This window comes from Siniperca chuatsi, linkage group LG16, assembly GCF_020085105.1.
Source record: "Siniperca chuatsi isolate FFG_IHB_CAS linkage group LG16, ASM2008510v1, whole genome shotgun sequence".
Taxonomy (NCBI): domain Eukaryota; kingdom Metazoa; phylum Chordata; class Actinopteri; order Centrarchiformes; family Sinipercidae; genus Siniperca; species Siniperca chuatsi.
Genome location: NC_058057.1, coordinates 18965383 through 18988789, shown reverse-complemented (window position 1 = coordinate 18988789; position 23407 = coordinate 18965383). Strand labels below are relative to the sequence as shown.

Below are 23407 nucleotides of genomic sequence, written 5' to 3'. Positions count from 1 at the left end.
AGAGGCCTGGGAGCTTGAGGGTTCTGCGCAGTATCTTTGCTGTTCCCAGTACTGCGCTCTTCTGGACCGAGATGTCTGGTGTTCTTCCAGGGATCTGCTGTAGCCACTCCTCCAGTTTGGGGGTCACTGCCCCGAGTGCTCCGATGACCACGGGCACCACTGTTGCCTTCACCTTCCAGGCCTTCTCCAGCTCTTCTCTTAGCCCTTGGTACTTCTCTAGTTTCTCATGTTCCTTTTTCCTGATGTTGCCATCGCTTGGTATCGCCACATCAACCACAACGGCTTTCCTCTGTTGTTTGTCAACCACCACGATGTCAGGCTGGTTCGCCATTACCATTCTGTCAGTCTGGATCTGGAAGTCCCACAGGATCTTGGCTCGGTCATTCTCTACCACCTTTGGAGGTGTTTCCCACTTTGACCTCGGGGTTTCCAGTCCATACTCAGTGCAGATGTTCCTGTACACTATGCCAGCTACTTGGTTATGGCGCTCCATGTATGCTTTTCCTGCCAGCATCTTACACCCTGCAGTTATGTGCTGGATTGTCTCAGGGGCCTCTTTGCACAGCCTACACCTTGGGTCTTGTCTGGTGCGGTAGATCTGGGCCTCTATTGCTCTGGTGCTCAGGGCCTGCTCCTGTGCAGCCATGATGAGTGCCTCTGTGCTGTCCTTCAATCCAGCCCGCTCTAGCCATTGGTAGGACTTCTTGATATCAGCCACTTCAGTTATGTTCGGTGGTACATCCCATGTAGGGTTTGTCCTCCCATGATGGTCCTTCCTCCAGCACGTCTTCCTCTGTTCCCCATTGCCTGAGACATTCCCTGAGCACGTCATCTGTTGGGGCCTTATCTTGGATGTACTTGTGGATCTTGGATGTTTCATCCTGGATAGTGGCTCTCACACTCACTAGTCCACGGCCGCCTTCCTTACGGCTAGCGTACAGTCTCAGGGTGCTGGATTTGGGATGGAACCCTCCATGCATGGTGAGGAGCTTTCGCGTCTTAACGTCAGGGCGTAGCTGTTTATTGCCTGGGCTTTGTTCTTGCCATTGAGCTGACTTCTTAGGACTTGCCTTACTCGTTGAAGGTATTTGGCCGTTGCCGTCTTCCTTGTTACCTCTTCGAGGTTGCCATTTGCCTGTGGTATTCCAAGGTACTTGTAACCATCCTCAATGTCTGCTATTGTTCCTTCTGGGAGTGAGACCCCTTCTGTGTGGACTACCTTCCCTCTCTTTGTCACCATTCGACTGCACTTCTCAAGCCCGAATGACATCCCAATGTCAGAGCTGTAGATCCTGGTGGTGTGGATCAGTGAGTCGATGTCCCGCTCGCTCTTAGCATATAGCTTGATGTCATCCATGTAGAGGAGGTGACTGATGGTGGCCCGCTCCTGAGTCGGTATCCATAGCCAGTCTTGTTGATTATTTGGCTGAGGGGGTTCAGACCTATGCAGAACAGCAGTGGGGACAGAGCATCTCCTTGGTATATGCCACATTTGATGGATACTTGTGCAAGTGGCTTACCATTGGCCTCAAGGGTGGTTTTCCACAGCCTCATCGAGTTCGCAATGAAGTCCCTTAGAGTCCTGTTGATGTTGTACATCTCTAAGCATTCAGTGATCCATGTGTGCGGCATTGAGTCATATGCTTTCTTGTAATCAATCCAGGCAGTGCACAGGTTGGTGTGTCGGGCTCTGCAGTCTTGGGTGACTGTTCTGTCAACCAGGAGTTGGTGTTTGGCTCCTCTGGTTCCTCTGCCAATGCCCTTCTGTGCTTTGCTCATGTATTGATCCATGTGTCCACTTATCTTAGCCGCAATGATGCCTGACATGAGCTTCCATGTTGTGGAGAGACAGGTTATTGGCCGATAGTTGGATGGGACTGTACCCTTTGCGGGATCCTTCAGGATCAGGATTGTGCGCCTCGGTAAGCCATTCAGGGTGCGTCCCATCTCTTAGCAGCTGGTTCATTTGTGCTGCTAGGCGCTCGTGGAGTGCAGTGAGCTTCTTTAGCCAGTAGGTGTGGATCCTGTCAGGGCCCGGTGCTGTCCAGTTCTTCATACCTGAGACTCTTTCTTGGATGTCTGCCGCTGTGATGGTGACTGGATTCTGTTCAGGAGGTTGCTGTGGTCCTTTCTCAGGGCTGCCAGCCACTGTGCATCGCTGTTGTGTGATGCCTCCCTTTCCCATATACTTTTCCAGTACTGCTCCGTTTCCAGCCTTGGTGGGTCTGCTCTGCTGTTATTACCCTGCCATTGAGCGTACACTTTCGCAGGTTGAGTTGCGAACAGCCGGTTTATTCTTCTGGCTTCATTATCTCTCGTGTATCTCTTTAGGCGGCTGGCCAAGGCTTGGAGCCTTTGTTTGGCAGTTTCGAGTGCTTCAGGTATGGGCATCTGGTTGTACTTCTTGGGTACTTGCTTTCTCATTGCACCTCTCTCAGCCTCTGTCAGTTGGCTCACTTCTCTCCGGGCCTCCTTGATTTTTGCCTCCAACCTTCGTTTCCATGGTGGGTATTGTCTCTCATGGCTCCCATGGTTGCTCTTGTAGCCAAGCATCTCTAGGATCACTGCTGCTGAGGCGTATATCAGCTTATTGGTTTCAGTGATGGTTGTGGTAGGGATCGCTCTCAATGCTGCATTCACATCTTCTAGGAGACTTTCTGATGGTACTTCACTTAGCCGTTGTAGTTGGCGTCGGGGTTGCCTTGTATTCATCCTCGCCATGATCTTATCTTTCAGGTCAGTTGCTGCCTCGTTCAGCGTGATTTCTCTTGGGGCTTCGTACCCAATCTCTGGTTGGGGAGCTGCTGGATGCTCCCCTCTGACCTGTAGTCCTGGCTCCCCCTTGCCGTAGCATTTGTGTTGTACCTCGTCAATCTCAAGTTGTGATAGCAGTTGCCGCTTGTGGATGTTGGAACACTGAGCTACTAGTTGCTTCGCCGCGTAAGCCTCGATTGTGGGTTTCAAGTAACCATTCACCCCACATCCTGTGCATGTAACCCCTCTGACTAGGGTTACTGGAGTAGTAGCATTCCAACAGAGCCTTGTTATCGCATCTCGCTATCTCGCCCCCATCTATCTCGAAATGGGCGAGATATATATATATATATATATATATATATATATATACAATCATATCAGTGTGTTAGTGTTTTCAATATGAGCATATTAGCATGCTGATGTTAGCAAATCACAATCATGGCTAAGTACAGCCTCACAAGACGCTAGCATGACTGTAAACTCTCTGACCTGCTGTTCACTGAGTTAAAGACTCTCTACATTAAAATGAATTAATTGGAAGTTTACCAATGTCTCTGTTTTCCCTATAATTAGTACCAAATCCCATAGGCCTTACCAGGGAACTTCTTGGAAACTTTTTGGAAATTACAAGCCATAAAATACAGAACATTCAAAAAATAGCACATTTATTAAACAAAAATCTGTAATTTTCTTCTATAACAGGGGAGGGGAGTGAGATGAGATTATTATTTTTAGAGAGCTCTGCAAACAGAAACAGTGCAATGCCTTTGCTGACTCAAATATACACGGGCGAAGCAAAACCAAGCCAAGTGAACTTACACAACACTCAGAGTGCCGGCCTGGAGTCCAACTCCACACTGTCCACCACTGACTGATCCTCTCTCTCAGACCAGAGTCCGACCCCTGAGCCCAGAGTCGGAGGCTTGTGTTCGTGCTGACGTACGCATCCCACGGGCCGCCAGCCAGCTGTGTGCGCGCTACAGAGACAACCCCGCTCTGTCCTATGGCCTGCTGCATCCCCCCTGTGAGTGTGTGTGTGTGTGTGTGTGTGTGTGTTAGTGAGCTGTCCCAAGCCGGGTGTTGAATTCAAGTTGACATGTTTCAGAGCCACATTCTCATGTAAAATGCACCTATGCTTTTGGTCTGCAACAATATCTCATCCCCCCTAATTGAGACGCTGGAGATTCACTGTATTTTTAATGAAATTCAGGTTTCAGGTCGCTCCACAAAAGGAAGTAAAAGCGGTGAGAAAGTTGGACTCACCAAAATTAGACATTTTAGTTCCCTCATGGCTCTGGTAGAAAGTGATTTGTGTGATTTGTGAAGTTTAGATCTGCAACGATGAGTTGAAAATTAATCTGCAAGTATTTTGAAATTTTTAAGTAATTTTTCAAGCAAAAAAGCCAAAAATTTGCTCGTTCCAGCTTCTCTAATGTGAGGATTTGCAGATTTTCTTAGTTTTATATCAAAACAAACTGAATATCTTTGGGTTCTGGACTGTTAGTCAAACAGAAGAAGACATTTGGTGACATCACTTAGGACTCGGGGACAATGTGATGTGACATTTTTAGATGAAATTATTAATTGATTAATTGAAAAAATGATTAAGATTAATTAAGATTAAATTAAAAATAAACATAAGTCAAGCCATAAATGACTTGAATTCTTTGTATTTAGTTCCTCCAACATATGAAGTTATGTTTCAGCCAGTCAGTCTTTATTCCTTCTTTTCATGGTACACATCAGACCTTTACAACTTGCAGTTTGTGTTTTAAATCTATACCCAAATTGCAAACACAATCACTTTTCCCTCACCTCTCATTTTTCTCTCTATAGATCTGAGTGCCAAAGGACCTGAGACAGACTCTTTAATCACAAGCAACATGGCACCAATGTTCCCTGCATTTAAAGGTGAGTCAGTCTTGCAAATATGTTTTGGTTCCTGGATTTTTAGCTGCACCCAAAGCTATAAATGGGAATCATGGTGATGCATGAGTTAATAATTTGCTGTCAGAAGGGTTCATTTGCCGACTGAATGAGAGCTTTTGAGCTGAATGAGAGCTGAACAATTTAATTATCTAGTGAACTGAAGAGATACTCTGGATCACAACTAGACATTATGTCATGCTCTGTTTTGTTAAATTGTTCAAGTTTTCCGAGAGCAGGTATTGTGATTTGCCCGTTCTCATGAGCCATTTTTATTCAATATTATACTTTTCAAACCTGATTTTCTAAAAACAGGCTATACTTTTGGTTCTTAAATATACATAATAGGAGTCCAGAGATCTAACCGCTGTGATTATATGGGTCTACTGTACTTTAATTTAGTTGTGCTCTTTCTGTAAAGCACAATTAAAGGTTTAGTCAGAGGAACTTTCCCAGACTTAATCCTCCTGCCATCCTACTGTAGGCACCGCAGTTTTCTTCACAATAAGATTCACTTTAAAGGTGGTTTAGTTCGTAATCTGACTGAACAGTTTCACCAGACTGTGCTCTAAAAAACACAGTAGATGGGACCGTACATGAAATCATTCTTTATGTTTTAAATGATCGTGGTTATATATGAATTGGAATGGGATGAATGTTTATTCATTCCCTTAATTTTTGTTCTTTTGCTCATACAGATGTTTTGCTTAATTCTGCTGCAAATCCCACAAGTCTGTACCTGCCCTCACAGCATTACAAAATCACATGTGTCATATGTATGAGAGTATGTGGCTGTTTGGTATGATTTGGGGATTTCATGCTGTGGTCTGCTGGGCTTCACAGATGAGCCATGCTTTCGTTGAAACTTGTTGATTGTGTTGGGTGATTAATGTATTGAAAAGTTGAGTGTTTCAGACAACACAGCTCTGGTTGGGTTTCTGCTGGGGCCACCCACACTGTAAATGGAAATTTTCTCTCACTAGTATGAGGTCCCATTGGAAGAATAACCCCTTCCAAACACTTCTGTTTGTGTATGTTGGAAACCTAAATATTAATCAGCTGACAGATGCTGCCCCCTGATGGCACATGACTGTGTTTACACTGTGTGAACCTCTAGGGATGAGTGAGGAGGCAGGAAATACATGAAGACAGGCCAGTTAGTTAGTTTATTGACTTAAATATCACAATACAAACATAATAAACTGTATGTCATAAACTCATAAAATAACATAACATGATCACAGAACAGTAGGTCCAAACAATATTCCATATACAATACAATTAAATCAACACATAAACAAACACACATGAAACTTTGTTAGACATTTGCTTTACATACAAATACACTTAAAATGACGCTTATTCGCTTTCTTGCAGAGGATTTGATAAGAAGACACTACTCTCATGTCTGTGTGTTCAATATAAAGCTACACCCAGGAGACTGTTAGCAGATGGTTAGCTTAGCTTAGCATAAAGACTTAAAATAGGGGGAAACAGCTAGCCTTGCTCTGTCCAAAGGCAACAAAATCTGCCTGACTGCACCTGTAAAGCTCACTAATTAACACTTTAACACATATGTAACACATATTTGTTTAATACGTACAAGCTAAGCTAAGCTAACAGTCTCCTGACTGTAGCTTCACATTGAAAGTACAGACACAAGAGTTGTATCGATCTTCTCATCTATCTCTCAGCAAGAAAGCGAAAAAGTGTATTTCCCAAAATGTCAAATTATTCCTTTAAATTTTAATTTGTAATGATGTAATCACTGGCTTCTTTCTATAGACCCCAGCATCATCGGTTGCGGTGTATTGTTGGAGAACTAAAAGGTATTTGTGTGTATTTTTCCTAACCGCAGATGTTTGGAACTATGTCCACGATGTCCTGCTTCCAAAATATTCACAACAACTGAATGGAGTCAACATCATGAGTGGGCCGATATTCGATGAAGACTATGATGGAAACGTTGATGCACTCAAAGCAGTCTCAGGGTAAGTCAACGGCAATCACTCCAGGCAATCGATTAGGGCTGCACTCATCAATTATTTACATGATCGGTTAATCTGCCTATTATTTTCTTGATTAATTGTTTTTCTAAAAAAAAATATTCTTATGTTAATCAGTGAGCAATATAGGTTTAAATTAAATTTTGTTAATACAGCCTTCTAACATGGGTTGTAGAGGAAAGAGCAATGTCTTCATCTGTCCTGTCATAAATAACTTGTGGTTGACAATGAAACTTCCTTTTAGGTTTCAGTTTCCCACAAATACTTGACTTCTAAATTACAATTGTAAAGACTTAAAATGCGGTTGTTAGCTATTCCATTTTCTTTTAGAGTTTATTCTTGAGAAAAGAAGGTTCTGCACTCTTAGGTCCGATGCAAGTATTCAGTCAAAAAGCCAAGCTTTTAGTCTTTAGACCCACATAAAGGCAAATGTTTGATTAAAAAAAGGAATCTGAGTTGTAGTTGTAGTTCCTAAGGTCCAAATACAGCTTCACAGATTCAACATAGTGCATGAGGATGTGTTTTTTCAAAATACTCGCTTTAAACCATAGTGTGCAAAGCCTTAATTTCTCAAGATTTGAGGTTGTCTTCTTGTTCCTTAGCATTGTGTCTTGCAATAACTTAAAGGCCCTGAGAATGTATTTTCTCAATCGGCTTCTTACTGTGAGCAATGTGTTCCTACATGAACACGCAAAGTCGGAAAAGTTTCGGTTATTTCACTTGAGAGATCTCTGTATTTACTTATTTTTCTTCTCTGGGCTCCTCCTATGTGGCTTTATCGGGGAGCTCAGTTGGAAAAATGTGATGTCATGTATTCCCACGCACCAATCAGGATTTAGCTAGATTTGAATCAGAATGTGATGACAGTTGGTGGGTTGTTATGGTCAAACTACACCCACACAGTCCTGATGAAGTGATGAGTTGAGTTTTTGAGTGTTTATCTCTTAATAAATTGTGTTATAGAAAAATAATACAAAACCTTGTTTTCAGGGGCTTTAACATAACCAGCAGGTAATTATTTTGAGACCTGGAGTTTTGACCATTTACACTGCAGCTTAGGTTTAATAAATTAAGTATTTAGTTGTTTTTTCTACACGCATCTTAAGTTAAAATGAGAGCTTTCTGGAAAGGAGGCAGCAGTTTCTTAAACCTTGTGATCTCATGTTTCTCCAGGAATGAGGCTCCCATCCCGACACATTTCTTCATGATCCTGACCAGCTGTGGGAACTCGACCTTCAGCCCTGTTAACTGTGAGGGTCCCCTGCAGGCCAAGTCGTTCATCCTGCCCCACAGACCTGACCACACAGAGAGCTGTGCTGTGAGTAACACCACTGATTTCTTGTTTCTACATGTCAGCCGACCTCTGTGGAAACCTGCTGACAGATTCTACAGTGGAAAACAATGATCACCCATTAATACATTTTCTTAGCTCCTCTTTTATCTTTAATCTTTCTATTTTTCAGAATGGGTCAGACTTGACGTGGGTGGGGGATTGGCTGCAGTTTCATGTGGCGCGAGTCCGAGACATCGAGCTCCTGACCGGACTCAGCTTCTACCACAATAGGTTATCAGTGGAAGAGACGCTACAGCTCAAGACGTTTCTACAGACTGCTTAAAATCAGAGACATTATCGAATGAAGCTTACATTCCCAAAGGAAGCCATATTGGTCTGCACAACAGGCCTCTGTCCACGTGGACACAGTTAACCGACTATCAGTGGGTTTAACAGGTGCCTCACTTATAAAAGTTTTCTGAATTGAAACCAAATTGATCAGTTGAACAGTTCCATCCAGGTTTGTTGTGATATGTCTGATTCCCAAAAAAGTTTTATAATTATTGTGTGAAAGCTGTATATTTGTTTTGATCATGTTTTTATAAATGATTTTATAGAGAAAAGTCAGAGGGCATTTTTATAAATGAGGCTCCGGAGCTCAGAACCAAAGACGCCATCACATCTGCTGAATGGCTCCAAAGTATTTCCTCAGATGGGAAAGTTTGGCAGGAACAAAATAAAAGGGAAAAGAAACACTTATTGATTTATAGAAGAATCTATTTATACTACAATTACTTTTATTGGCAGGGGCACTTTAAGAAACACGTGACAATCTGGAAACAGTTGTGTCTGCTGCCAGACATCAGAGTTTGCTGCAGCTGCCGGAAAAAAACCTCAACATCAGAATTTAATAATAAATAAGTTTTGCTTTGCAAAAACAAAAGTTTCACCTGACAAATGTTGTCAGCATATGTTCATGGTTGTTTGGTTTTTTTTGTATTTTCTTTATACAGCACCAATGTTTTTAGTATTTTGTAAATTTTTGGTTTGGTTAATGACATTTTTGAGTGTGTATGCGTGCAAATGTATGTGTACTGTATGCATGGATGGATTATGAGACAAATTTGCCCTTTGGCACAGACATGTAAAAGGCCCCCGAACTCTCCTACACAAGGGCAAGACACCCAGACTGAAAGAGGTACTTTTGTATTTCTTTATGGCTGTTTTGCTCCTCTTTGTAATCATTTTGCGTCTGTGGTTGTTTTGCATTTCTTTGTAGTCGTTTTTCATCTCTTGGTGGTCGATTGCATCTCCGAACTTCTTTTGCACCTTTTTATAGTCAAGTTGCACCTCTGGTTGTTTTGCGTCTTTGTTGGCATTTTCCGTCTCTTTGTGGTCGTTTTGTCTTTTAATGGTTGTTTTTAGCGTCTCTGTGGTCATTTTTAATTTCTTTATGATTGTTTTGTGTCTTTGTAGTCGTTTTTCATCTCTTTGAACTTCTTTTGCACTTCTTTGTAATCATTTTGTGTCTGTTTGTTTTGCGTCTCTGTGATTGTTTTGCACCTTTTGAGGTTGTTTTGTGTCTCTTTAAAGCTAGGGTAGGTAGGTTGGAGAAACTAGCAAGAGAGAACTAGATTTTGAAAGTATCCAACCGAAAAAATCCCACCCACTCCCTTCAGGCCTCCCTCCAAAACCAGCCTGCGACAGCCACAGATACCAGATTTTTTCTTCTTTTTGATTTATTTATTGCTTTCAGGATGTAACGAGAATTTCAACAACTATAACAAAAATGCTTCTGAAACACATTACCTACCCTAGCTTTAAGGTCGTTTTGCCTCTTTGTTGTCATTTTCCATCTCTTTGAACTCTTTTTGCATTTTTTTGTGGTCATTTTGTGTCTCTCTGTGGTAGTTTTGCGTCTCTGTGTGGTCGTTTTGGATCCTTCTGAGGTTGTTTTGCATCTCTTTATGGTCGTTTTGCGTCGCATTATAGTCGTTTTGCGCCACTTTTGAGGTTGTTTTGCATCTCTTTGTAGTCCTTTTGTGTCTTTGTTGTCATTTTGCGTCTCTTTTAGTGACATTCTGCTGATGAAGCAGAACTCTCTAGTGTGGCTGCAGCTGAACATCAGTGTTTAGTTCATGCTGGAAATGAAGAGAGGCTGTCTGTGCCCGGTAGTCCCATTCAGTAATCCATCCATGACTTGTGTAAATGTGTGTGAGTAGCTGAAATTATGTCTGGTATCAACACAGTTTCTGTTCAATTTTTTTATCTTTACTCTTCAGAGCTAGAAGTTGAGCTTGGTAGGTCATTTGTGGAAAATAAGAAAAGTTCAACAGATTTATCCATTTCCATAATTAGAGCTTTTTTTTCATTATTGTCAGAAATGGCAGCTATGGTCAAATACACAATTTCATCAAACTCTTCCACACTGACTGTGTGATTGTATTCTTTATTCCTTGCCTACTACACCTAGATTACGGCTGCACAGAAACACTTTCTGCACATGGTATAGCACCCAACACAAAGGAAATATTTCAGAGAAAATGTGAAATATAACCGACCTGCAGCTGCTCTGTTGGCCATCTCCAGATTGCAACAGTACGTGTGAACGCAATAAGGAAGGAAACTGAGCTCTGTGTATAAAATCTGCCACTTCCTCAGGTTGACCACTCCAGCAGTGCAATGAGCCCGAAGGTAAGATCTTGCAGCTTTCTGCTCTGCACCTCTTATCTCTGCAGTGACCTAGTTCTCAGGTTACAAACCTAAGCTTGCTTTCCTTTTAACATTGTTGTACAAAGTCACGTCTCAGTTGAGATTTAGCAAGAAAGGGTTTGCTGCTGCGTTTACTGGGTCTGTAAATGCACTACACAGGTGGAAGTTTCCTGTTCTTTGTGCAGTGTAGCATTGTTTACTTCTCTACTGGTGTTGTGCTGGCTCCATGAGGTATATTGATATTCTGCATTCTTGTGCCACATGTTGACAAAGGCATACATATAAATCTGTACATGTACAAGAAAACTTGAAGTCTTCTGTTTCATAACTTCTGTTTCATGTGTAACACAAGGTCTCGAATGTTTGCAAAAGCAGATGCATATATTGAGCGCTGTGTATGTCTCTGAGCAGTACAGTGAAAATGAAATGTAGAAAGTTTAATTTTTGTCACAAGTGAGTTGCCTTGTATCTCCATCTTTGCTGTGTTTATTTTTAACATGACATTTTAGTTACTGTAAAGATGAGCTGTTGAAAACTACTTGGAAACCAACTGCGTAGTTTTAAAAATACACAGATGTCAACATCATGCAGACAAATTCCTGCAAAGTATTTTAAGATACTTTCAATTCTTGGCAGGGCTTGGTCAGGTTTTGGAAGAACAGGTCATTCTTTCTAAAATAAAGGACTCACAGTTTGTGCGTCAGAGCTTGTGGTGTGCGAGCATGACCATGACAGTCGATGGGTTTTTATTTGGAATTTGCTTGTGGCTGTAAGTGCATACATGCTGCCAGGCCGGACATGAGGTATGCAGTCGCTCACACAGGTCTTCCAGGAAACTACGCTCTGGGTGGGAAACGTCAGACACCTTGTGATCGGTTTGCCCTTTCTCACAGCATTCAGACTCCGTATTTAGGTCCCAATGTAATCAGTCAGGCATGCTTTACTGTCACTGCTGTGGTGGGCTGATATGGCCTCCCACCTTATCTTCTCGTATGTCAACTCACAGTCACCACTAAACCACGGACGGCCTGAATCATTAGGTCCTTTGCATAGTAGAGGCGAGTGTATAATGAGTGTACTTGCATTGACATGATGATGATCATCCCCCTATACACGTAATAGCCTCCTATCAAACTGAGTCATTCTGAGAGCTATTGGTCTTCATATGAGGAATCAAATCTCATACGAGTATGAAGAAATGTCCCTTGCATCACAACCTTCCTCTAGTAGCATTTTTCTTGCTTCATTGATATTTACAACTTGAGAAAGTCCCTTTAGGCATAGTGCACGACAGCAGAGGACAGATAACAGCTGTGAGCATAATTACTGCTGACGCTGATTGTTTTCTCCGGCCTCCTGGCAGCTCTGGATAGTAACAAGGACAGCCTCTTATCTACCAACACAGACTGGCATTCAGCTATTCAACAGGACACTTCCTCTCTACTCGCCATGCTTCACTTGTCTACTGCTGAAGAGGAAAATGGTTTTGTTTGAAATTGAAAATGAGACCCTCTTATGAGATAAATGAGAGCTTAAAGGAATAGTTTACCATTTTGGGAAATAGTAGGATGAGAAGATTGATACCACTCATATCTGTATGATAAATATGAAGCTACAGTCAGCAGCTGGTTAGCATAGTTTTGCAAGACTGGAAACGGGGGAAACACCTAACATGGCTCTGTACAAAAGTAACTAAATCTGTCAGCACCTTTAACTGTGTGTTCAGATAGAAACGGCACATAACCCCTGTAAAACTACAACGTATTTCCCAAAATATCAAACTATACCTCTAAAATCAAGCATTTAAGTCTGTATTTACATTTTACAAAACAGACCCCTAAACTTTATTTACAAAATGTTAAGCTTCAGGTGATTACTTTCTTTTTGAAATGGATATTTAGCTGCTTGAATAAGATTTGAATTAGTCTACTGACCTGCAAAAAAAGAAAAAAGAAACTAGAACACAGACGCACGTCTGCCATCAATAATGCAAGGGTTGGCATTTGGTTTGCAACCCTGCCATCAGTGCAGCATCACTGCTCTTCCTGCAGCTGAGGAAGCTGTGGTGGTTTGCCTGGAGAGGGGTCGAATACTGGGGGAAAAAACCTTGTGACACTGACAAAGGAGGGGAAGATGAGGACAGGAGCAGTCTGAGAAAAGCTGAGGGGAAGCAAATCAGGATTTGGAGCTTAAAATATTGCCTGAACATAGTGTGTTTTCGTTTCAAATCTCATCTGATCCTGTGTTGCTCTGATGATCTCTGAGGTTACTCTAGCTGACTAACTATCTGCGTCATCAGGTAGCAGACTTGCCTTCACTTGCCTATAGAGAAAAGAATATTAAAAGAGGGTATGTCCACAATTGACGGGTTAAACAGTGAAGTTTAATCATCCAAGTGGAAACACTACAACTAGCTATATCTGCTCAGACGTGGATGGAGACACTGTGGAGATCCGGATCGGGAGCAGCATGTAGAACAACCTTTACTATCTTGCTTTTCTTTTTTCTTTTTCTTTTAACTCTTTCAGCTCCTGAAGATTAAAGAGGACGTCTGAGCCTGGGTCCAGTAAAGGGGGAGGGTTAAAGAGGAGAGGAGGAGGAGACAATATAAGAAGACAAGTGAAGCAGAGAGGAAGAGAGACAGAGAGAAGAGGACCAGTGACAGATGATCAGAGTCTGTTGGTAAATGATGGATTTAAGTTTTCTTCAAGCTCTGGAGAGGCAAAGAGTCCTGGAGGTTCTTCAGAGAGACAAACAGCTGCGTGCCATTGAAGAGGACAGGATAAGGTGAGTCATTTTGACATTTTTTATAGATACTTGTGGGAAATACTGATGCTGAAAGGAGGCTCTACTACCTTCTTTCAGTAACCATTATGAGAAACAAACAAGGTTAACAGAAAGCAGTCATAATATCAGAAAAATATGATTGTGTTTTTTTTCTGTTACCAAAAGCTACTTCATTTTGGTTCCCACTGTGTCTTTCAGTATATTTTATAAATCTGGATATCAAATTATAAAGAGAGGATGTTTAACACAAATTAACTGACAAAAATTACATTTACATTTAAATACTGACAGAAGATAAGTTTTCTTTGTGAAACTAGCTTTGCCAGTGGCAGTTAAAGATGTTTGTGGTTCCCTCCATCTTCATCTCAGGAGGATGAAATATGAGCTCCAGGAGCTTCGAAGGAAAGGTGCAAAGAGCTTTGCCCGGCAGTACGGCGAGCGGACCTGCGCCCGCTGCCAGAGGCCGCTGGGAAAGTTCTGGAATTCGGGCAAAGTATGCCGCGGCTGCAGCCACCGGATCTGCAGCAAGTGCCGCGTGGGCGTGGGAGCAGTGGACTGGAAGTGCACGGTCTGCCATGCCTACAGGTGCGGTAAAGAGCTAAACCACCTGCTTACTGCAGAACTGACATATTTGACTTGTTCTCAAATCACTAGATAAATGTGTCTAGCTGACTTTTGAAACTCACTTTCTGGCTTTTATAGTTTAAAACTATAATGAGATCTTTTGTCAAATCTTGTTTTGCTCCTTTTAAACTTTAAAGCGGCTATAATTGATATTTTTATAATAACAATGTATCAAATTACAACGTAAAAGGTAATGAACCCTCAGAGAATTATCACCTGAACCTGTAGCTCCCCACAACTTTACTGTTTTGTTTCACTCTCACTGCTCTCATAGCTAATTTTTCTCCACAGCAGGCAGCTGTTTTCAGCAAAAACGCTCTAAAAACCCACTGTACACTACCTGCTCAGCACCAAACAGCTGGCACACAGTTAGCGATGAGCTAAATCAGTTATTGCAGGTTTGATATATAGGTGAATATATCAGTCACTTCTCTCAAAAGTTAGACTCAAAATATCGATAGTAAAAAATGAAAAGTAAAAGGCAGCAAGAAGGATAGCATAACCTAAAAACAATATTGAGGTCAGGTACAGTAACTAGAAGAACTGTATTTGCTATCTCTTTTTCAGTACGAGTGAGTATGAGTGCTACTAATGTAATCATGTCTATCTGCTCACTAAAGTGTTTTTCTTCCTCACAGGGAGGTGAAGATCCGGTCCGGAGAGTGGTTCTTAAAGGAGAGGGCACAGAAATTTCCAGTCACCACAGGTTTGTTTAAAATACTCGTGCTGCATGTAAATTCAGCATTATTAATTATTGATATTTCCTTGATATAATCCAGTTTAACTACACTGATTAATAAAATATGGATGATCCGAGTTGTGTTTGTTTTTATATCGAGTTTAAAAGTTACTGAATTATTCAGTATTATCAGTTTGCAGTGTGGTAAACTTGTCAAAAGAGGCAGAATGGTAATATTTGTGTGTGTGTGTGTGTGTGTGTGTGTGTGTCTTGGACCAAAAAGGATATTTAAATGTGTTTTTTAGGCTTTAAACAATTGCTAATTATGTCAGATTTGGTCACATACGAGAGTATAATGACTTTTAGACTGTTTAAACGGTCACGGGGAAGTCAAATTTGGCATCAACATTTGGCTTTCACGCTTATAGTGCCGTCATTCATAATAATAATATTTTTTACAGACAAATATGAGACGGTTGGGGAGAAACTGTTGAAGACCTACAACATGCTGAGGTATGAGGAATCTTTACATGTTTATATTGAATGTTTGTATCTGCTTTAATTCATAAAATGAAACACAAACATAAAACACTCTTATTTTTCAGTCATATATCAGTTGTACCTCCCACTCCTCCACCCTATTTGGATTATCAGTTTCTCAGCAGATCTGGGGTAAAAACACTGGCATATTTACAGCATTATTATACAGTAAAAGTGTAAAATGTATGAACTGAGTGCCAATTATTGTGTTTTTATCTGCAGGATTTGAAAAACTCAAAACCTTTTACCAAATCTGTGGAAGATCTAATGGTTTCCTTCACCAGTCATATTAAAAGTAAGTTTATGCATCACAAAAAATTTTCTTATCAGATAAATGGTCAATATTCATGAGGAATTCTTTACTTAAAAACCTGAAATTTAACATATCAAGTATCACCAGTGTGAATCTTGTTTAAAAATTGGCTTCAGAATTAGAAGCATCACTTCCTCTGGATGTTATCATAGTCTGATGAGCTGAATATATAAAGCACAGTAGTAACCACAAATGAAACCATTTGCCTGAAGTGATCATATGATGCAACAAAAACACCCCTCACCTCATCATCCTAACTGCATCAGCAGAAAGTTGTACAGGATGATGGGCATAGATAGCAACGACAGATAGTTGCATGCATTGCAAAAAACAAATCTTGCTCTAAATAATTTTTCATTCATCATTGTGTTTTCTCTGCAAGTTAACTTATTAATTTAGTTCTAGTGTCTGACTTCTCTTTTCTTAATGCAGAGATTTCCACTTCTCAGAACGATGTGCGAGGAGACCTGCTGAGAGTCGACAACGGCCGTAGAGGGTCACGCTTGAACTACAGCACCCAAAAGAGTCTGTCTGACACCGACATCAACAAATCCAGTAATGTAAGTCAGCTGCAACATACATTCAGTACAGCAAAGAAAGTCGTTGAGCTCTAGGTGCACAGGGCCTCAGAGATACCAGATACAAAACAAAAAAATAAAACCAATATTTCTAGTCCACCTTTACTGGCCAACAAGTCTTGTGAAGACCAAGCAGTTGACAAACGCAGCCCAAACCCCGTGTCTGACTCATCTGCTGTACATTTATTTAGATGTGTTGACTTTTCTGAGAATTTTCACAATCCAAATAGGCTGATGAGACCACTGAACAAGGCCAAAGGGGCTTAGAGTAATCTAAGACCTTTACCAGTCCCTATAAGAAGGAATAACTATCAGTCTGTAAGCTCAGTAAAGAAATTACCCTCCTTCCTTTTTCAGCTCATTAAAGGCCCAAGTCTTCCAAACCTGTTCAAGAAAAGCAAAGACAGCGACCTGGAGGGCTCCTCCACCGGGGCAGAAGATCAAACTTCCCTCAGTTCTGAGTACTCCGGAGGAAAGAGAGTAAGCAGAATCTGATAACAATACAAAAAAAAATCCCCAAGTAAAGCAACATCCTGTGATGGTTGAAATATCACACGATTGTGAACATTTCACCCTCTTAGCTCATATACAAAATCCCTTTTTCTGTACATTCTGTACTCCTTCAGATTGTGTCTTTCTGCCCTTTTAAACATAAAATGGAAGGCTACAGCCTGTATTTTACTTTCTCAGGGCAGTAACAGCAGCATCAGTACAGACTGCGGCCTCTTCAAGAGCGTCAGCATGGCAGGAGAGCTGGAGCTGGCTCTGTCCTACAATACCAACAACTCCTGTCTGGAGATCACAGTCGGCGCCTGCAGAAATCTCACCTACGGAGACACCAAGAAGAAGTGTCACCCGTAAGGATAATAAATATTACACTCTGCATCAAACACAGCATGACCCCATTTTTTTGTGTGATTCTCCATCAGAACCTCAGCATCCTGCATGTGTTATTTCTTTGTGTAGATACATCAAACTCTACGTGCTGCCGGAAAAGAGCTGTAAAATGAAGACGACAGTCAAGAAAAACACGACTGATCCGGTTTATAATGAAGTTTTAAAGGTGAAAAGAAAAACAGTTTTTACATGACAATTAATTTGGTGTCGTATCATGCTTGACTTGGACAAATTAAATGAAGTTCTTTGTCTGGTTTTTGACAGTATCACATAGAGCGCCACCTGCTGTTTGGAAAGAGACTGCAGGCCTCTGTGTGGCATTCAGGAACCCTGAAAAAGAAGGTGTTTCTCGGTGAGATCCTTATCCCACTGGACGGCTGGAGGTTTGAAGACAAGGCCTCCCAGTGCTTCAACTGGTACCCGCTTTGTTCAAAGGTAGGAAGGTTCAGATATCCAGCTGTGATATTGTACAGCATCAAAGTGTTCAGTATTAAAGGAATGAACTTTCATGCTGAGAGTTAGATGAGAAGATTGATACTGGAGTGTTGTCGTCACTGTGACGTTGCCAGGCAACCAGCAGAGACTACAGGCCCCCCCCCCCAAAAAAAACTGTAGTTTTTACACTTTTTTGGACAGAGCCAGGCTAACTGTTTCCAGTCTTTATGCTAAGCTAAGCTAACTGGCTGTAGCAATATATAAAAGCATACAGTAAAAGCAAACAAGGACATTTTCCAAAATGTCTAACTATACCTTTTAAAAAAATCATTATGAAATAAATAATCATATGAACAAATAGACAAAACACACAATATAACCATGAAATGGTGAAATAATAACTACATTTTTAAAACTGTTCATTATTAAGTTATTTCATCCTTCTTCTTGTCACAGTAAGAGTTTATTACAGATCATTTTTATTTAATTCCTGCAGTTTTTATAGCAAAATGTTCTTTTTACAGTTTGTTTATATTTTCGTAATCAATTTTTCCTAATGACCATTTTATTTTATAATGCCATTTTTCATCACAGTCATCGTTAATGAAGACAAACAGGGAGGTCATGTGACTCAGCTGTCCGCTCATCAACAGAAAAGGAAAAAAGACATTTAAGAATAAAAACTGCTGGAATAAATTACAAACTGCAATAAACTATTATTGTGAAAAGAAGCAGGATGAATCATTTTAGTTTACTAAGCTGAGTTCATAAGAATTATTGGATTACAATTTCATGGTTATGTTATATATTTTGTTATATATTTTGCATAGATTTTATTATTATTTTTTATTAATATTGAACCCATTAGGTCAGTGTTTTTCAACCACTGTGCCACAGTACACTAGTGTGCCGTGAGAGATCGTCAGGTGTGCCGTGGAAAATTATTCAATTTCACCTAATTGGTCTAAAAAACATTTTTTGAAAACTAATTAATTATTGTCTGCAAATAATATGCCATTGTCGAGTGTCTGTAAGTAACCATGTCATACTCTTCAGTAGGTGGCAGCAGGTAGCTAATTGCCTTGTATTTTGAGACTTTTTTCTTAGTTTTTTTGATTCCTATTCAAGACACTTTGATAAGAATGACTGTATATTGTTAATATAGGCTACAGAGTTTCATTTTTTAACATTGTCGGTTGGTGGTGTGCTTTGTGATTTGTTTGAATGAAAAAATGTACCTTGGCTCAAAGGCTGAAAAACACTGCATTAGGTATCCACAGTTGTCTGAAGGATTGTTTTGTTTATAGACTGCATGTGAGCTTATTCCCTTCTCCTTTCTTGTATTTCTGTGTCCATCAGGCCGAGAGTCCAGATGGAGGCGCTGTGGAGGAGGATGGAGGAGAACTGCTGGTCAGAGCCAAGTTCAGCTCCAACAACCAGGGTGAGCTCCTGCAGCTCAGCTCCCTTAAATATCTGCAAGAAAAACAGTCACATCTGTCTGTTCGCCAGATAATTTAATGAATTTATCTCAATAATAATTTAAAAATAACATCTGCATTTTCACCCAATAAAGCGTGTGTTGGTCATCTTTAAATTCGTATCAGATCTTGAAAATGGATGATATTGCAATTGTCGGTATGCACAAAAACATTACATAATGTCAGCTTTTGGAAAGAAATGAAAGCAGCCTTGTGTTTAATTTGCTTTTTTGTATATTTATTTGTATTTTTCTGATCAGTTTTTACCCTTCCTTTTCAAACCATATGGAGCATTAAATCTTTTAATCTAAAATACATTATAGGTATCACCAAAAGCTACTTTTTTATTGTCCTTTTCAGAGAGCTTGGGTTGGGTCAGGATCCACTGATGTTGTGGGACTTGACAAATAAACCTGATTAAACTTGACTTGAGTTGTACCAAGTTTTATTATTCATAAAAACAATAAGAATTCACTCTAATAAGAATTGCACAGCTCAAATACATGTTGGTTAATAAATAAAAAGTATACTGTAGGTTCTAGTTGTTTAAAAGGAATAAAACGCACCATGTTGCAGCGGCCATCAGGTCTCAGTTCTTTTATTACAGCACTAGGGGTCAGAAGAACATCTCTTTTGGACACGTCCATGAGCGCAGTCATGGAGTCTTACAGACGTTAACACTGTGTCACATGGCGATGATCAACTAACTGTCCTTATCAAAGGTGCCAAAGACCTTCCCATTAATGCAAACACAGGTCAGAACACCTGCGTCAGAGTGTAAACACACCACACTGTGGCCCTGTGTGTCTCTTTGTGTGTTGCATTTCAGTGTCTGCAGGCCCACGAGGTGTGTTCTGGTGTGTGTAAGTGTTTAGTAGGCATGAGGGTGTGTTTATATAGCTGTTTTTGTGTATGTGTGTGTGTGTGTGTGTGTATGTGTGTTTCATGTTCTTATATCCCAGTGGGGACTTTAACCTGAATGCACACTAACCCATGGGGACTTGTGTCACTGTGGGGACAAAAATTGAGGTCCCCATGGGTAGAGACTGCTTTTTGAGGGTTAAGACTTGGTTTCAGGGTACAGGTTACAATTAGGTTAAGGTGAGGGTTAGGGTTAAGGTAAGGGGATAGGGAAAGCATTATGTCAATGACTGTCCCCCACGGGGATAGTGAAATAAATGTGTGTGTGTGTGTGTGTGTTGTGTTTAGGTGTCTGACAGTGGGAGCAGGCAGAGAGCTCGTCCAGACGACGGCCATTTCTGAGGGTGAGACCGGGCTGTTCAACAGAGTCTCCAGGACGAATCTCTAAGCCTGGAGCTGTCGGACCAAAGCCCCTTCTGCCCCTCTGACGAAGTTATCTACAAGTTATCAAGGGCCTATATACTGCTCATAAATGTAAAACAAGTTGGGTTAAAGTGTGTTACCATTTCGGTTTTAAAATTAAAGCTACTCTGTAGCATTCAAAGCATCTTTCAAATTAAATTTTCTCCTCAAAGTGACGTTCTATCAGAGGAGTCAAGCAGCTAAACATCCGTGCAAATAAAATTACAGGAAAAGACAGTGGGATGATGTTTCTCACAAATGAAATTTGGAGCCACACCCGCAGAAATCACAGGAAGTGGTTTGATTTATATGAAGAGGGAGCTCTCTCAGGCACAGACTCTCTGCAGCGTTTCCTTCTCTACAATGAAGCCTTTCTTGTCTCTGTGTGATCAGCGTGTGAAAGACATGCTCAGTCTCTGGTTTCACAGCGCCATGAAGAAGAAGAAGAAGAAGAAGAAGAAGAGCAAAAAATGCTCCTGTGGAAGGGAGTGGTGATGTCACTGACCTGGAATTCTCTGTTAACCCCATCTTCTCCAGGGTCACCACGGCAACCAGTGTAATATGCCCAACAAGTGGCGTGACGTCAACGTCAGCAGAACATGACGACAATCAACGTCTCTGCTCAGAGACAGACTCAGCACTTTAACATGCTCTGTTGGCAGTACAGTATTTATATTGTAAGAACTGTAAGCTAGTCATGATTCACTCAGTTAGCATAGCACGTACATCGTTGTATTTCTATTAACTGAGTCATACGTTTGTAAAGAAATCTGTGTTTTTAAGTTATTTATCTGTCAAACAATCACTTCATGATTAAAAGCAAAACATCCCTCTTGGCTACATGGCTAGACGTGTAAGTGGACACACAAACATTACACCCATATATGTGATATCCCACTCAACCAGACTACATGCTAGCAGCTCTGTGAGGCTTTACTTTAGCACAGCGGTGCATTGAGCTAAATGCTAACATCAGCATGCTAACAAGCTCACAGGGAGTGCATTTACATGCGCATTAGTATTGTGGTTTTGAGTCTTATCCTGGTTTTGATCATATTCGGGATAAGGTGTTTACATGCCACAGTATCCTGGTTTCTATTAGCATACTCCAGGAAGGATATCCAGGTTTCTGAAACCAGTATGGTGTCTACATGCGCAACACATAACTGGGATACTCCAAAAACCCAGGATACTTGCACGCATGTAAACGCACTAAGTGACAATACTAACATGCTAATGTTTGGCAGATATAGTGTACTTACTATGTTCACCATCTTAGTTTAGCGTCTTAGCATGCTAACATTTGCTTATAAGCACTAAACACAAAGTACAGCTAAATGGACTGTACTTGTATGGAGCCTTTCTGGTCTTCCAACCACTCAAAGCGCTTCACACTACATGTCCTTCACCTACATTCAGGTGCCAACTGCTCATCAGATCAAAGAAACCTAACACACATCATTTTCCAGGACTTTCAAGGACATTTTCAGTGATGAGCTGGTATGACAGACAGGGATCAGGCCATACACACTCATGTGTTCCTCTCTGTGGAAGTCTGATTTAAAACACATGCAGTCTCTTACTGTTGTTGTTTTGTTAATTACTTGCCTTGTTTTAATATTGTTATTTAATTTTTTATAGTATTGCGTCATTGTATTTTATTTTGTTTCTTTTGGAAAGCCCTCTGTGCCCTATGCTTGGCAAGTGCTATGTAAATAAAATCATTATCATTTATATCCTGAATCCCTTTTTTCTTATTAATTACATTAACCATTGCTGCCTGAACACCAATAGTAACCTACAATTTTGCCTACTGACAAAATGAGACTGAACTTTAAATACCTAAATGTATGATTCACAGTCAATCGAGTTTCCCAGGATTATTAACTGCCACTGACTCTCACCAGTTTATCACACTATACTTTAGCCCATGCTAGTAGCCTAATATTAGGCTAAGGGGAGTTTTTAACGAAGCTAATCACACCCACTGTGAGCCACCGCTACAAAAGTTACATTTCATATGATGTTATGGTCGATTTTACCTTAACAATGCAGCACTGCGTTTGAAGCATACGTTTCAAGAGACAATGCTAGCTAAGTAAAAAAGTACCGTTAGCTAGTAATTAGCCGGTGTTTGACTCACATACAGTTGGTCTCCCATTTATTGTTTTGACCCCAGTTTCCCGTTCATTACTATCCAACTCTCTCAACAATGTCCAACACACATTTGAAACCATTGCTCCCATGAGTTCAATCACAAACCTTAAACCTTTGCAGGCAAAAAAAGCTAGCAAGCAAGTCAACTTTAGCAACTGAACTAAACATGCTAACCAATTTAACATTATTCAACCATTTAAAACAAGTTGGGAAGAAAGCAACGTTTACTCACTTTATTCGGAGTTTCGCCACTTAAGTTGTAATGTCATCCAACCTGCATGTGCTACCATGTGAAGCGTTTCCACAACATAACTGAGAGCAGCCTGTTCAAAATACTCCCGTCCATTAACTACCATTTGAACGTTAATACGATCCTGAACATAACTTAGCCCTTTCAGATGGCAATGTTATCCGTTTTGGGGAGTTCATAGTTCATTCTCAGCTAAAAGAAAATAGGGGGAATAATTTTCCAGGACAGCACAAGATTTTCCAGGACAATTGACTTTTCCTCAGTAGGATTCATCCTCTTGGAACAATGAATGTCTGGATCAACTTTTGTGCCAATTCTAGTAGATGTTGAGACATTTCACAGGATACGTAAAAACTTTGATCTGCTGGTGGCACTGAATGAAAAGTCAGGGGATTACTAAAGTCAGTAGATTTCATCCTCTGAGGGACATGAATGTATGTAAAGAATTTCAGGACAATCCATCCAATAGTTGTTATTGACTGATATTTCAGTTAGGACCAAAGTGGTGGACTGACAGACGCTTGTCGCCATCCCTACAGCCATGTCTTTAGCGTGGCTAAAGACATTGAATAAAGACAAACCTTTTACTGGAACTAAGGTTCTGAACCCAAACCATAAAAAACATACACACACTTTATGTCTTACAGTGTACAAAGTAAAAACACGCTGATG

At 40.7% G+C, this 23407-nt stretch overlaps 2 protein-coding genes across 9 annotated transcripts in view; both read left to right on the top strand.

Annotated features, from left to right (window-relative positions):
- Positions 1 to 10390, top strand: part of enpp1 (ectonucleotide pyrophosphatase/phosphodiesterase 1) — a 35302-nt gene extending 24912 nt beyond the window's left edge. For all 4 annotated transcript variants that reach the window (XM_044170026.1, XM_044170027.1, XM_044170029.1 and 1 more), the window contains 5 exons: positions 3646 to 3781; positions 4594 to 4668; positions 6542 to 6674; positions 7863 to 8007; positions 8153 to 10390. In XM_044170026.1, the coding sequence (XP_044025961.1) occupies positions 3646 to 3781; positions 4594 to 4668; positions 6542 to 6674; positions 7863 to 8007; positions 8153 to 8305 (642 nt within the window). In that variant the 3' untranslated portion in view covers positions 8306 to 10390. The remainder of the gene's footprint in view (positions 1 to 3645; positions 3782 to 4593; positions 4669 to 6541; positions 6675 to 7862; positions 8008 to 8152) is intronic.
- A 132-nt stretch (positions 10391 to 10522) lies between these two features.
- On the top strand, positions 10523 to 22062 carry sytl3 (synaptotagmin-like 3). 5 transcript variants are annotated; one of them, XM_044170035.1, is made up of 14 exons: positions 10523 to 10656; positions 13203 to 13461; positions 13831 to 14046; positions 14724 to 14791; positions 15226 to 15277; positions 15370 to 15436; positions 15527 to 15599; positions 16050 to 16177; positions 16553 to 16675; positions 16886 to 17052; positions 17162 to 17258; positions 17357 to 17527; positions 18887 to 18968; positions 20215 to 22062. In XM_044170035.1, the coding sequence occupies exons 2-14, from the start codon at positions 13361 to 13363 to the stop codon at positions 20220 to 20222; spliced, it is 1353 nt and encodes a 450-aa protein (XP_044025970.1). In that variant the 5' UTR covers positions 10523 to 10656; positions 13203 to 13360; the 3' UTR covers positions 20223 to 22062. The 5 variants fall into 5 exon arrangements, with proteins under 5 accessions (XP_044025970.1, XP_044025969.1, XP_044025968.1 ...); XM_044170034.1 differs by having other exon boundaries at positions 10530 to 13461; XM_044170033.1 differs by having other exon boundaries at positions 10530 to 13461; positions 16023 to 16177.
- Positions 22063 to 23407: the final 1345 nt, after the last annotated feature.